This window comes from Onthophagus taurus, chromosome 2 (assembly GCF_036711975.1).
Source record: "Onthophagus taurus isolate NC chromosome 2, IU_Otau_3.0, whole genome shotgun sequence".
Taxonomy (NCBI): Eukaryota; Metazoa; Arthropoda; class Insecta; order Coleoptera; family Scarabaeidae; genus Onthophagus; species Onthophagus taurus.
Window position 1 is genome coordinate 10261221 of NC_091967.1, and position 14522 is coordinate 10275742.

A 14522-nucleotide genomic window follows, 5' to 3' on the forward strand; every position below is an offset into this window, starting at 1 on the left:
GTTAATTTTGGTTTAATTAAATTAAATTACAAAAATATTTATGTAAATAATTAAAATAAAAACCAGTTACGAAAGTACTATACACTTACACTGCTCCACATCCGCACGTTTCTCAAGATGGCTAAACACGAATGATTCTAGTTCTAGGTCTAGTGTTAGTTCTAATGATAGTGCTAGTGTAACACTAGAACTAACACTAGACCTAGAACTAGAAATATTCTATCTACTACTTTTCTAGATACTTTCTAGTTCTAGGTCTAGTGTTAGTTCTAGTTTTAGTTCAATAAAAATACCACTGTCACTAGAACATTAGACCTACAACTAGAAACATTCACACATGTTGCATTTTATGTAAGACAAAGTAAATAGGTACGCCCTGGTTTTATCTACTAAGTTTGTAACTTCTTTGTCATACTCTTTTGTACGAACTGGTCTTTGGTACTTATTTGTGACATCACAAATATGGATGGAGCAAAGAACATAAACAAACATGATATAAAAAACATGGTAAGCAGAATATGTTGTATTGGACAGGATTACAATCATAGGTAAATGTGTATAAAATGTAACAATTCGGCGATATTGTTGTGGTACAACCAATTTTCACGCCATGATTTCGTAAAAATGATAATTTAAAACCAGAAGACGTATCAAATCGATTGAGGAGTGGAACATGGTTTGTAATTAAATTTTGAATGAGAAGAGTGCCCGACTCGACTGAGTAGCCGACTGTTCAGGATGGCGACGAAGACGACAACATATCACGTATAAAGGAATTTTCTCTCGGTTACTTTCTACCACAATTAAGTTTTTCGTTGAAAAAATTACGAGACATGTCTGGCGCAAGCCTTGGACTGATTGTGAGATCAACAGTGGATATTGCGTGACATCGACTACGGCACGATTTTATGGAAGATAAAAAAAATCTTCGAAAGTGTTCAAAAACTCAACCGCCGACAGACGACGAAGAAAAGAGTAGTAGCGTTGTGGTTTTACACTCTGTCGGTATTGATCTTTTATGAAAAGAAATAACAAAAGTTATTAATGAAGAAAGAAATCTGGCTTGACCACTTCATCTGTGGATTTTTTATTGTTGTATTTATCTGTGCCAAGGTAAACAATCACGTGATTAAAATTGTGACCTTGGTGATGGTTTCGGAAGTGTTTTTGAATTACTTTGCTAACAAGCAGAAAATATTTTAGTTTTCATAAAACTTGTTAGTTTTGTTGGATACCTGATATATTTATATCATTAACTAATACCACAAATATTTAAATTATTTAAAAACCAGACGCAAAGTCGATAAAGGTTAACTTTAGTTCTTTTTTTTTTAATTTTTTCCTAAGTTGCAAAACGGCCGCCGATGAACCTTTAGTTTGGTTGGAATCTTGAACGACTTATAGAAGAGTTTACTGCCAATTAGTACAAGCTATCCATAAAGTGGTAATAAAAGTTATATGGGATGGTCTCGATTTTGTTCTTTAGCAGGACGATGAGACGATTGCGATAAATGGAAACAGATGTCTTTTAATCCTGTTTATTGCGATGCGGGTCAGATGTCACGCTTCTGAAGGACTTGATGGGAGTTTTTATTTTTTTTTAATGATCGTTTTGCACCACTCGTAATCAATCTTAAATAAAACCTTTCCACATTGCAAATTGAAATAAAAGTAGGTCATTTTAAACAATTATTTCATTGTCGCTTCGATTGATTATCTCATAGTTGATAAATGAGAGAGGCGGCCGAAGCAGATTTTGAGAAGAATAGTAGTAGGGAAAAAGTGGAACACCGATACGACATCTCTTCAAAAAGTAGGTCAACAAATGGAAAATCGTACGAAATCGAGAGTGAATTGCACTTTGTCCGATGTCCAGATTTGGTTGACGCGGTTTCTTTAAGGTGTAACCACACTCGTTAATTGCACGCGTAGTAGAGTTATCCTATTGGTTACACTGACCTACTGACCCACTGGCAATGGCATCACTTCGTTATAAGTGTGATTAATCGGTAAAGGTATTGCGTAACTATTGAAAGTGACATGTTGAAAAAAAAACCAAGCGGTATTCTGAGTACACCTGTTCTCCTATTATTATTATTCATAGTACTCAAAGCAAGGACGTTTGATGCCGAAATCTGGTACAATTTGATCTGCTTCGTTAAAGTATTTAGATTACACAGATATTGAAAATTATAAATCATTAAATGAAATTATATGAACAATGTTTGAAATATTATATTTATTATACATGTAAATTAGGTAAATATTAAAAATTAATAAAAAAAACACAGATCATTTCATTTTGCCTATATTACCACAGTTACGTAAATGTGCAACTGTGTCAAGGTTTTGTTTAAAACATCTTACTTAAGTAAGAAATAAATGCAAAGCCCGATTCTATACAGACAACTAATATTGAGAAACAGTTATAGGGTTAATTATACGATTAGGCGAAGTTGTTTTGTAGCTCGGGAATACAATAATATCCGATGGCATACCCGGCCCGCGCCATTGTGTTATCAAGAAACTACGCAAAAACCGCGACCCACTGACCCAATTTCGATGCTAAAAATATGGTCGATTGCGACTGACTCTGACTAACCGTGTTCGTAAAGGCAGATGTGCATATTTATACTAACAAAAAAGATATTACAAGATATTTTTAAGTGGTTAAGATATTAAATTTAAAGTAATAATATTTAAATGTAAAAAATTACAAAAATGGTTGACTAAATTTTTTTTGTAATAAACTATTTGATATATGCTTCTTTCCTAAAAAGGGTTATATGTCATGATTACTATGTATATTTCGGGAAATGTGCACATTTCCTTTCAATTTTGTCCAAAGTGCGTTGAATCCACATTAATGTTAAGCATGTTATGCATAATTGCATATTTTCAACAAAAATGTGTAGTATCTAAGGATGCACTACCCTTTCGGAGCCAAGATTCTTTCAGCATTTTTCATTGGGATTAATTCTAATGCCATGAATTGGATACGATCAATAGAAGATGTTATTATTTAGCTGTTTAGCTTTCTTATTGGACACTGCGTTTCCTAATAAGATCACGCTGGTGTATTCGTTAGTCAAAATCAACACATCTCAATTGGTCCTTCAGATCAGTCCCATAAACTCTTTGCTTGCATACCATTATTATTCTTCATAACATTCAGGGAGTAGATCTGATTTTAATTGTATATTTGGCTTTTTAGATTCCGCCCCCGATGTTTTCCGAGCGATGAATGTTAAATATGAGTCTCCACCAGTACCTCTGGTGTTTAACATGGTCTAACTAGTTTTAGCGACGAGCTTTAGAATCAGACGATCTCTCGAGTCAATTCTCTTCATTCCCCATTCGACACCCTTTGCGTTTTCTATAGCGAGATAGAATGGGCTATTATTATAATTAAGACTATTAGTTTTAACCAAAACTTTAAGAGCATCAATAGGGATACTACCAACATTTCTGCTATTGAAAGGCAGCTAAGATACTCATAGTTATGAAGCACCTCACGCAATTTTCCATTACCCCCACGGATGTCGATTTACGAGGTTAACGAAGTTGGGTTCTTGGTAATTTTGTTACTAATGTGGCTTAACAAACGTGATCTGAATTAGTTTTACGTTACACGATGGAACTTCTAAACGCGTAAAAGAATTGATGACCAATAACTTAATAAATATTCAAAATGACAATAGAGCCTATAAAGTAACAAAAACAGCTAATAACCTATGTAGGCAATAATTACTCTAAAATGTAAATAAAACACAAATAGATTAAAATTGTAATATTGTAATTAAGACAAATAGGTTAAAAAACTTCGTTCAATAAATATTGTTAGTACTTCCATCTTGCTCAATTCTTCACAGACCACAAGTACGCATTTCGCATTCTATTGCTTAACTAACACAAGCAAACAATAATTACGGAATTCCTGGTACGTTTTGTAGGTCGCTTATTTTTAAATCAACTAATTTTGCATTAACAAAAAATAAAGTTATCCGCCTTGAACGAGATTACTTAAACCCACCCCCGTATTTAAGTAGCGTTACCTGGCAAAGTATCATAAACATTGGAAACGTGCACCTGTGTGTGTACGGCTAACGTAACTTTACCGGGGTAAAAAGTAAAAATCTTGTTTTAATCTGATGAATAAAATATCAGGCTCTGTATTAATTAATACCGACCTATATAGTTATTTATATCGCGCTAGAACCGCTCCTCTATTCGTTTAAACAAGTATAGTGGTATAAGAAACGCAACGGCGAATAGGTATTTCGCAAAATCTAATCTCGCAGGTTGATGCGAGAAAAGAAGAGGAAAGCGGAGAACACGACTTTCAAAAGGTCTTCTGTTGAAATTTACTGACGACAAATTTCAACAGCGGAAAGGTTTGAGTAAAAAATTACGGACAACTTTGGATGTAGTAGATAAATCGCATCGGATGAACTCATAATATTAGTTCTACATGTTGGTTAGGAAACGTTTAAGTTGGTGGCTCAACCGACCAGTATACAGCATACAATAATAAATTAATCGTTACGGTCGAACGAACGCTTGGTCCTAAATACCTTCAGAGCTATGTGAACAACATGAATTTTAACATTTTTTTCAGCGGATTGATCTAATAAATGAAAGCATGTTACGTGTTGATTTTACACATTTTAAGGTTTGCCCGTTATAATTCCAAAACAACTTCATAAAAAATTACACAATTTTTTTTCAAAACAATGTATTAATAATACTGCATTATTTTAATAGCTTACTTTTATCAATTGAATATAAGCGTTTAAAGTTGCAATGTTGTGGTTACGTAACATTATACCTACACCACATCATTTCGTGGAAATTGCGGCGGTATTTAGTTTCTATTTGAGGCCAGAATGGAATTTCTGCATATTGTAAAACAGCGAGATTTATTCGCTACATAAGATGATCTACTGTAAACCCACGCGAATTCTATGCATACCTGCGTCTGTATATTCAGAATTACCTAACTGTATCGTTGCTTTTAAATGAACCTGTCAGCTGCTGTTTAAATTTATTATTTAAGAACCTTATGGTGGTATCGTTTATGTTATTACTTATTATTTGTCAAAAAGTTTATCACACGATAAAGATAATCAATAAAAAAGGACATTTTTTCTAAATATGAACCATTGTACTACAGTAATACGCGTTACATCATACATTATTTTCATGATCTAACGTCCTGACATTAAACAATTAGTCACGAGAGCTTGGCAAGCAAAAGAAATACACATACATACGGTGACGGGTTTCACAACGTATAAGATGTTGAAATTGATACTCGAAACACTTACCTTCCACGTTGTTTTCATCTGAAACCAAACAAAATAACATTTAATTAGTACAAAAGGTATATTTAGATTAGATTACATAAAACTGATGATTGTTGTAAAAACAAAGCAGTTAAAACAAGTCGTTCGACGGTCCTTAACTTACAATAAAACCCAGATATTATAGCATCAATAAAGTTAAAAGAAATATAAAGATTTAAATAAAAAAAAAGTGTTAAAAATATCGCTTAGGTGGACGTCATCGTGATTTGGTGGGGATTTTATTTGCGCGTTTACATTATCGTTGGCACACTGACCTACTAACACAAATACGAATATATTACGGTCTGCCTCCTACAGGAAATCAAGAGATTTGAGATCGGGATCGATTGACAATTTCAGCTCCCCCAACAAAATTTTGTAGCTATAGAACAAAAATTAACTGTTAAAGTACTCGTTATTATCCGTCATGTTACTTCTTCGTTCCTATTTCATGATTGCTAAAATAATCAAGGGATATCAAGGAATAAAATATATTCCAGGTGCAGCACATATTATACATTTAACTGTAGAATACAATATCGTCCATATGACCACCGCAAGCACGTTTGCAGCGAACGATTGATTCGACCCAATTTTGCACTACTCTTTCAAGCATATCGGATATTATCTCTGAGCTTCTCTAACGTTATTGGCTTTTAGGGATAAACCAGCGACTTTACGTAACCTCATAAGAAATATAATGACGTTAAATCGCATGGATGAGGTTGCCATTTGACCGGATCATTTCGTGGCATGTAGTATCATCAACATGAATTTATTAAAAACATCAATTTATAAGATATTATTAACTATTTTTTTTCGATTCTCAGGCTACTGATTGATTTTTTTTTTGTCTGTGCATGATTTATAAATATGTACTTATATTATTTGCTATCACTTCTACTACAAATATTTACAACAATCGGAACATCCGATGTACGATTAGTAGTAACATCACATATTTATGTACATAACGTAAAAACCACATTAGATACGTTATTAGATAAATTTAGGTTAAGGTGGTGAACAAACTACGCGATTTGCAATAATGTTTTTTTCTTTTAACTTAATATACCGGATTGGTTCCTGAAATGTAGACCGTATAAAATCATGTTTGCATAAATACAGTTTGATTAATACTGACTAATGTCATAAGTTTTTTTCTTTTTTATCGAATTAAGCATGACTGACGTAACTAGTACACATTCGTGTCGTACTGTAGTTACTTATGCAGAAATAGATGTTGGTAATCAGTGCGTACAAAAGATCGCGTTCAAAGGAAAAGGAAGGAAATCGTCAAGACTGACATATAGTATTACGTAACACGAAAAATAATTTACCCAATCGATTCAAACTATTTGTTAATGATTATTCGATTATTCTCCAATTTACCACAACAAACTGAAAATTTTAACCATTAAATCGTGATTTGCTATATTTCTCTTATTGTAATTGATATCATTCGTACTCACGATTACAAAATACTTTGTTGCACAATTCTAAATTATAGGAACTCGGTTTGCACATGTTTTAGTTTTCGTTTAACCGATCCTATCTTGTCGTACTCTACTTAGCACAGTTTGCTTAGTGTACAAAATAAATATAGAAGCGATTTATGAAAGTTATATATAAAGAGAAATAGAATTAGATAGATAGATGAGATAAATATTGGAAATTTATTGAAATTGATTGTATTCGAATAGCTAATAACTATAGTGATTTTAATCACAATTTACTATATTATTTAAAATTTCCATTTAGTGCTAATGGAATACAAAACGAAAGAGAAAAAGTGAGACATATGAAGTATAAACCAGTAGGAGGTAACGAGTTTTATTTAAAAAAAATAATCAGGGCGAGAGGAGGAGACGTGGTGCGTTAGCGTCGTTGTGCAATAACAAAATCAAAAGTGATGCCAATGTCAGTATGTAACTGTGTCAGTGGGCCAGCCATGCGCAGTCGATTGGATCCTTGAACGATCCGGGATTCGTGTTGGGGCCGAATTCCGAACGAATCGAGTAGAGGGGTCCTGTCTCTCTTTTTAACGTGTTTTTGCTAATAAGCTATAGCAAGACAAGACGCGCACTGTTCGATCACCCATCGGTAATGTCTACTGTGAACTGTATATAGAGTACTTATTATGGCTCGGTATCATTCGTGTAGATGTAGATAACGAAAAGTAGGTCAGGCGCGAACGTTAAAAATATAATCGACAAAGGCCGCGTGTCGACGATATTATCCCGATAATAAATAAACAACACCGCGTACTCGATAAGATACACAGTAAGAAAAGGGATAAGTGTGATAATAATCTATAAGTATGATTATTAATATTTTATATTCACAATTTGGCGGCAACTTTTTGAACTTCCTATTTTTAGAAAATTATTTATGTAAATCTCCCACCAATTACTTTATAAAATAAATTATTCAAAAGTAATTAAGCGTATTGTCTTGTTATTATTATTTCAGAGCATAACCTTACATAAATATTAAAGTGCGGAAATAAACCTTATAAAGGCTATTATTTTGACAGGCGTGTACATTGAGAAAAGAATCAAAGGAAGTACAATTAGTTATGAATTAACATCATTTCTCGGAAGCATTCTAATTATAAATCTAACCATTACTTAAAACCGAGCATAGTGCAAAAAATAATTGTAGTTACCATGGATAATTTGCAGGAACTGTGTACGTTGTTATTAGTATAATTAATAGATGTTGTTACAATCAAAACTACTGCAATGAAAACTATAAAAAAAAGATTAATTTTGAAAATATTCAACACATACGATTAGTCCAACATTAATACAGTGAGCGTCAATCGAACATCGAACTATTGCCATAACGAAACTGGATGTCTAAATGGCTGAAGGACCAAGAGGGGGATTTCCTCTTTGCTCCTCGCTTTGCTAAAACTGAAGAATATATTGAAAACAGTAAAGAGCAATATTTCTAAAACTAGAAGACTTGAAGTCTTCAATAGGAAGTTCCTTCGGCAAGATCATCGGCAAATGGATACATTAAATTGTTGATTTGATTGCTGAAATGAATGCCTCAAGGTCTCAAGAGAGACACTTCGGCCAAAACACTGAAGGTGGTAAAAACACCATGAGGTTGGAAAAGATGAACTCTAAGCTGCTGACCTTCAGAACAAAGACTTGTGCAGCCAAGAGGAATTGTCAGAGAAGAAATCGGCCGCTCTAAACAAGATAAAGGATTCGAAAATACGGTACGCCTTGGTTGTATATTGCATCTTAAGTGACATTCATTGTAAATAAAATCATATTTCGGAGAATATGTTTTTGCTTTTATAACTCCGTGCGAGTTATAAAATATTTCTTATGAGTCTTTAATAATACTGAAAAATACAATAATAAATAAATGGGTTAATGTTTAAAATATCGGTCAAGTCCCTAAAACTACCCTCTTAAGAACGTAACACGTCACAACCAGGAACATAAATTCAGAACATAAACTCTAAACGTGACCTGGTAATACATACGCCTCTTCACCCCCACGGGGAAACTGCCACCAGTAGCGCCATTCCGGCGACCAACTAACCCACTTTAACACCCCCGCAATTTTACCCCCTTTTCCAGGGTTGACGTCAGCAACGCCCTGACCTCGACATACATTCAACGTCCGTGAATTTTATTCATTCGCTTATAAATCGATATTTTACAGTTCTGCGCTTTTAAGACTAACAAAAAAATTTTTAAATAAATACATAATACATAAAAGTTTTATTAAGAATCTACTAAACGCACAATTTTGATCTGTCAGATCTTGTTTGTACAAAGTCTTGCTATAAACGTGGTACAAAGAAGGAAGGTAAACGACGACGACAGCGTCTGGTAAATGTGAATCTGTACCCCACGGAATGCTCCGCCGGAAAAAAGACGATGTATGTATTTCTAGTGCATCAAAGATCTATTTTAGGCACGGAACTTGGCATCCTCGGTTTTATCGCCGTCGTCTCTAAAACCTTGAGGCTGCTGGTTCGTTCATATTCGCGCCGTTTGTAGTTTGTACTCTTTGCGAGAACCACAGCCGTGTTGCGAGAGAACCCGCAACGCCCGGCGTTTCTTCTTTCGACACAACACAATGCTTCTCACGAAATTTTAAGGTTGGGTAACGAGGCGATGTGAATTATAGCGGGCATTTAATGACCCGTAGCTGTGGAGCTATAAATTTCTGTAATTTTTTTATTCTTAACGACCATGAATGCCGTTTATGATTAGAGGAATGGTTTGCAGAACTGTTATGACTGCAAAAAAAAGGAAAAGGATGAGAATTTGTAATGTAAACGTGTCGGTTTAACGACATCCGAAAAAGTAAACATCCCTTTTAATATTTTCTTTTAGTTAAAAATGAAAACAATCACTTCATTCTTAAATCTAACAAATATTTTACAGTGTTAATGTTAAAAATACGATGTTTATAAATTTTTTGTTGAGTATTTGGAATCGTACATACATAGTTGGGTGGTCGCCTTGAGACCAAAAATAACGACTGCACTTACAGACAAAGGGCCAGTCGCTCGTTTTGTCACCGCCTTTTGGGTGCAACGGCACCGTCACTCAAAAGAACATCTCCCTGAATTCCATATACACATGTTTTGGTGAAAACTTTTCTTGTATTTTCCTTTTCCTGCGTGTACGTTCATATTTCTTTTAACACATCCGACATCGTACAAAGACATCTTGTGAGAACCGTAAAAGAAATAAATGATTCGCAAAAATACTAAAACCGTTCATTTAACCATGAACTCGATTTTTGGTAACAATTTGTATTCATTTCCACCTCTAAGAAATAATGGACAAAAGTGTTATTAGAATTCACCTACTAAATTTTAGTACGCGTTAAAGAATTATTTTATAAAAACATTCAACGAGGTGATAATTTAAATATTAACATCGTGAGAAATGAGGTCAGCTCAGTGACATTGGCACACATTTTACGTACAAAAACTATCGCAGTATTTCAACCAAGGACTTACAGTCTGCTACAGCTTTTTCGGGTCAAACGCAATGAAAATAAATATTTTTAAAATTACCAAAATAAACTTTAAATGTCATCTGTAAAATTATTTTTAATGTTTATTTCTATCATAAAGTTATCCATTATAAAGTAATTAATTAATAATATACTAGTTATTCGATTAACAAGATTCAATATAAAAATTTTTTTTAGAGATAAATGATTAATACTTGTACATCATCTTAATTAATTCCATGTTGAAATCGCACCAACATCCGCCGATTATCATTAAGAAAAAGACAATGAGTGCGCGCACCTGGCCAACATACAGACATAGAATTACACAACGCATTTTCGTTTTCAAGTTTAAATGTTACTGCGACAGGTTGAATATACGTATGGTGTGTATGTCTTCTAATGCGTACAATTTCAATTACATAGTTTGCCTTTGTATGCGTCTATGGAAGCGGTTGCAATATACTAGTAATTAATGTAATAAATACTTCATGTCGAGCGACCAAGGAAATTATGCTGGCGATCGCGAACGATACGGCACGATCTACAGTAACTAAATGCACTTAATAAACATCACTGACCTAATTGCCGCACGGCAATTAACGTCGATAGCTGCAATGAAAGTAACGACTGTTTATCAATGAAAATCCGAAAAATACATGCTGGAATGAAGTAATATATCTTGTCGGTATTACTTAATTCTTTCCCTTTTTGTAGAAATGGTGAAATACATTGTAGGGTATCGAGATAATAATAATAAGTGTATTTTTTGCATGCCATGAAAGTAGGTTCTAATGTTTGGTTATCGATAGTCCTAGTTTTGCAAATATATAATGTTCGTGCTAGATCATCTGGTGTTTCATTGCCGTTGATATCTTCTATCAGGGAATGTCTTTATATGACCCAGTGCGATTACTGCTATATGATATAGTAGTATATTAAAATAATAATCTTGCATTAATAGCCTCCTATTCCAAAATGTCTTTTTTCACTGTATGAGGTTTCTGGATGCACATCATATTGATTCGTTCTTCTTTGCTATCTGTAGTAATTTTGACATCCTCATGTCATTCTTACATAAGTAAGTTCTGTATATGTCATGATCACTCTTCTGTGCGTCATCGTGAATTCGCCTTCGTATTTTTGCACTATGATAATATGCATATTTACATATATATATATATATAATACTTGAAACATCAGAAACTATATGGATAAGACTGCAAGTAGCTTCAAATGCCCAGATAATACTGCCAACACAAAAGGAAACAGAAATGTCAAATCGTTGTTACAATCTTCACAGTTTACCCAGATTCTGGAATGTTATGGATGTAACTGTATAAAGGCATAACGACTTATTTAGTGTGTCTGACTTTAAGTTACTGGCTGGAATGAGATGGAATTAGTACATCAATAGCACTTGATACTCAATAAGTATCACATTATAACTCGGTGACAAAAATTCCCATTGAAAAACTGATTTTCGATTAGACCGTTTTTAACCATTATTATTAAATAATAATGTTAGAAAATAGTAAAGAAATAACAAAAACTGTTATTTCCTCACAGGATAATTAAATTTAAAATGATAAACTAAGACCGGAAACAGTTTCACGTCATTCTTTAAACAACGCGATATACATTACTGTACTAAATAACTAATAAAGGAACAATTCGCTTGTTGTTCACTGAATATTTTATACATCTTGTTTTAGTAACATTCATTTATAAATTATTATTAAAAATCGTTAAATTATTTTTCAGTTTTTGTTCGTTTTTAAAATAAAGATTATTGCCGCTACATCGAGAAAAAATATGAATATGTAAAACTAGATGTGTATAATTACCAATGTCCCAGAGTTATTTTGATCGTTAATTACCAACGAACCTGGCCCAAGAATATCAATACGTGCGCCAAATTATTTCAATTGCCTACACGTGGAGGCACAGCGTAAACAACCACGCAAACTCGACTCGTACGATACACATCGACGTTTATCGACGATAGATTTTGCGGGAGGCGTGATCGACTACAATACATTATGGCTCTTCTTATCGCGTAAACTGTTATAATTATCAAAACACGCGTTTGCGCCAATTGTTGTTTGGTGAATGTATTTAATCCACAAAAAATGAAATTATCTTTCTATTATAAAACAAATTAGATAACTTTTAAAATGTTTACTTAAAATATTTGTAGCTTTAATTTTTACATTTATCGAAGTCAAATAAATTTAGCAAGAGGACTGTAAAAGTGGCCTTAAATCTGCTCCAATAATCATTGTCCTGTTATAGATTCTTATTCTGTATCCGATATGTTCTGTTCACTAGACGAATGTTCCGGATCCTCTTCGATTTCTTCCTCTGCTATCTTTCGCAAACACGTTCATAATTTGGCTTAATTATGTTGTTACTTTTTATATGTAACCATTGCATATTAACATAATTTAAGGAGGGTGAGTGATATTTAGGTGAGTAAGATTAAGTGCTTTAGGTAGGGTTGCCATCCGTCCAAATATATACAATTTTGTACTGATTTTGCAAAATACTGTTATGAGCCTGGTTCAAGTACTGAAGTAATGCTGTCTGTTTTTTCCAAGGCAGATGTTAGGCAGCACATTTCTACGAAGAATCATACAAATAGAATCGCGGTAACATCGACATCAAAGCATTTTTCTCCATTAATATATAAAGAAGATACTCAGGATGAACTGCTTGTTGCTGCTGCAGAACTAACAACAGTTAGTTAATCCTTCAGTTCTCTTGACTGTACCATAAAACTGAATGCCGCAATGTATCGTGTGTCCAAAGTCGCCCCAATGCAGTCTACAGCCAAGACCAAAGCTACAGCGATTGCCACAAATATTTTCGCACCACATTCCGTGTCTGAACTAGATAAGTCAGTTAAATCACCATATTTTCTCCGATGTACAGGGTGGGCAAATTTGGGTGTTATTATAGGCTATCTCAGAAACTATAAGAGATACGAAAAAAGTAGGTGCCATGTTCCGTTCTCTTTTTTTGAGACTAATTCAATCCCGCAAACATCAAACCTCTATCTTCTTTTGTTGTTAAGTTATAGCCAAAAAGTCAAATTTTCGTGATTTCAAAAAATGCTCATATTTCGTTTATTTTTCAAATTATAGGAATGGGGTTGATACGTTCTTAAGACACTTTTTTAAGTGGAATATACTGCCGTTGAAAAGTTTTAAATATACTTGATGATTTTTGAGATACAACACAAAGTTGTGTTTTTTTAAATACAAACTATACTTGATTATGATGTTAAAGAAAAGAGCATATTTTTAGCTTTCCAATGATGTATCGCATGTATGGTGTATTTGCAGAAAATAAGCGTTAATTTTCAATTCGAAAGTAGTAAGCGCTAATGTTCAAAATTTTGATTATAGTAGGCGGATCCGGACAATAAATACTACCTAGTGGCTATAATATATGGTTTTGCACGAATATGACAGAATAAAGTTGGTTTTGTACCATTATTCAGAATAAGTTGGTTTTGTACCAACGAATAAAAACTTTGAATAGTTAATTTAAATTTATCAGCATCTTATTCCTGACTTTGTTCACTAATAAAAAATAATTAGCATTTAAAGTTTGTTTATTAAAAATACAAGAAATGTATTAATTAAGAATAATTAAATATGGACAACTTCAGGAACTAAAGAGTCATAAACTGTCATCTTCTTCTACTCAACTTACTGGTTGTAAGATTAGAACAATGATAACTGATCGGTATCAATGAATGAAATCTTCGGTAGTATTTTCCCAGTTTTCCCCAAACATAAGATGTAGAAGTTTTTTGATATCAGCAATCTTTTCTTTTGAAATTGGGTGAGATAGAGGAAAATTAGGAATCATAAACTGGGAGCGGACTTTCCATTGAAACACCGTTTGAATGGGGATATGAAGACTTATTATCATCTTCAAACCGGACTCCAATATATTCTATATTTAATTTTATCGTTTTATTTAAAGATAATGCGGAAAATTCATGAATGAAATGACAAGTAAACTCACGTTGCTATAGTAACTAAGTAGTATTTAGCGTTTTCCTCGCCTACTATAATTAAAAATTTGAATTTTAATCTTTAATATTTTAAAAATTGAAAAATAACGCTTATTTTCCGCAGAAACATCATGCGTGCGATACATCATTGG

General features: G+C 33.4%; 1 protein-coding gene across 2 annotated transcripts in view; it reads right to left on the reverse strand.

The window, feature by feature from the left end:
- LOC111426830 (ftz transcription factor 1) overlaps positions 1 to 14522 on the reverse strand; it is a 72842-nt gene that overhangs the window by 56367 nt on the left and 1953 nt on the right. For both annotated transcript variants that reach the window (XM_071194144.1, XM_071194143.1), the window contains exon 2: positions 5328 to 5345. In XM_071194144.1, coding sequence (XP_071050245.1) covers positions 5328 to 5345 — 18 coding nt within the window. The remainder of the gene's footprint in view (positions 1 to 5327; positions 5346 to 14522) is intronic.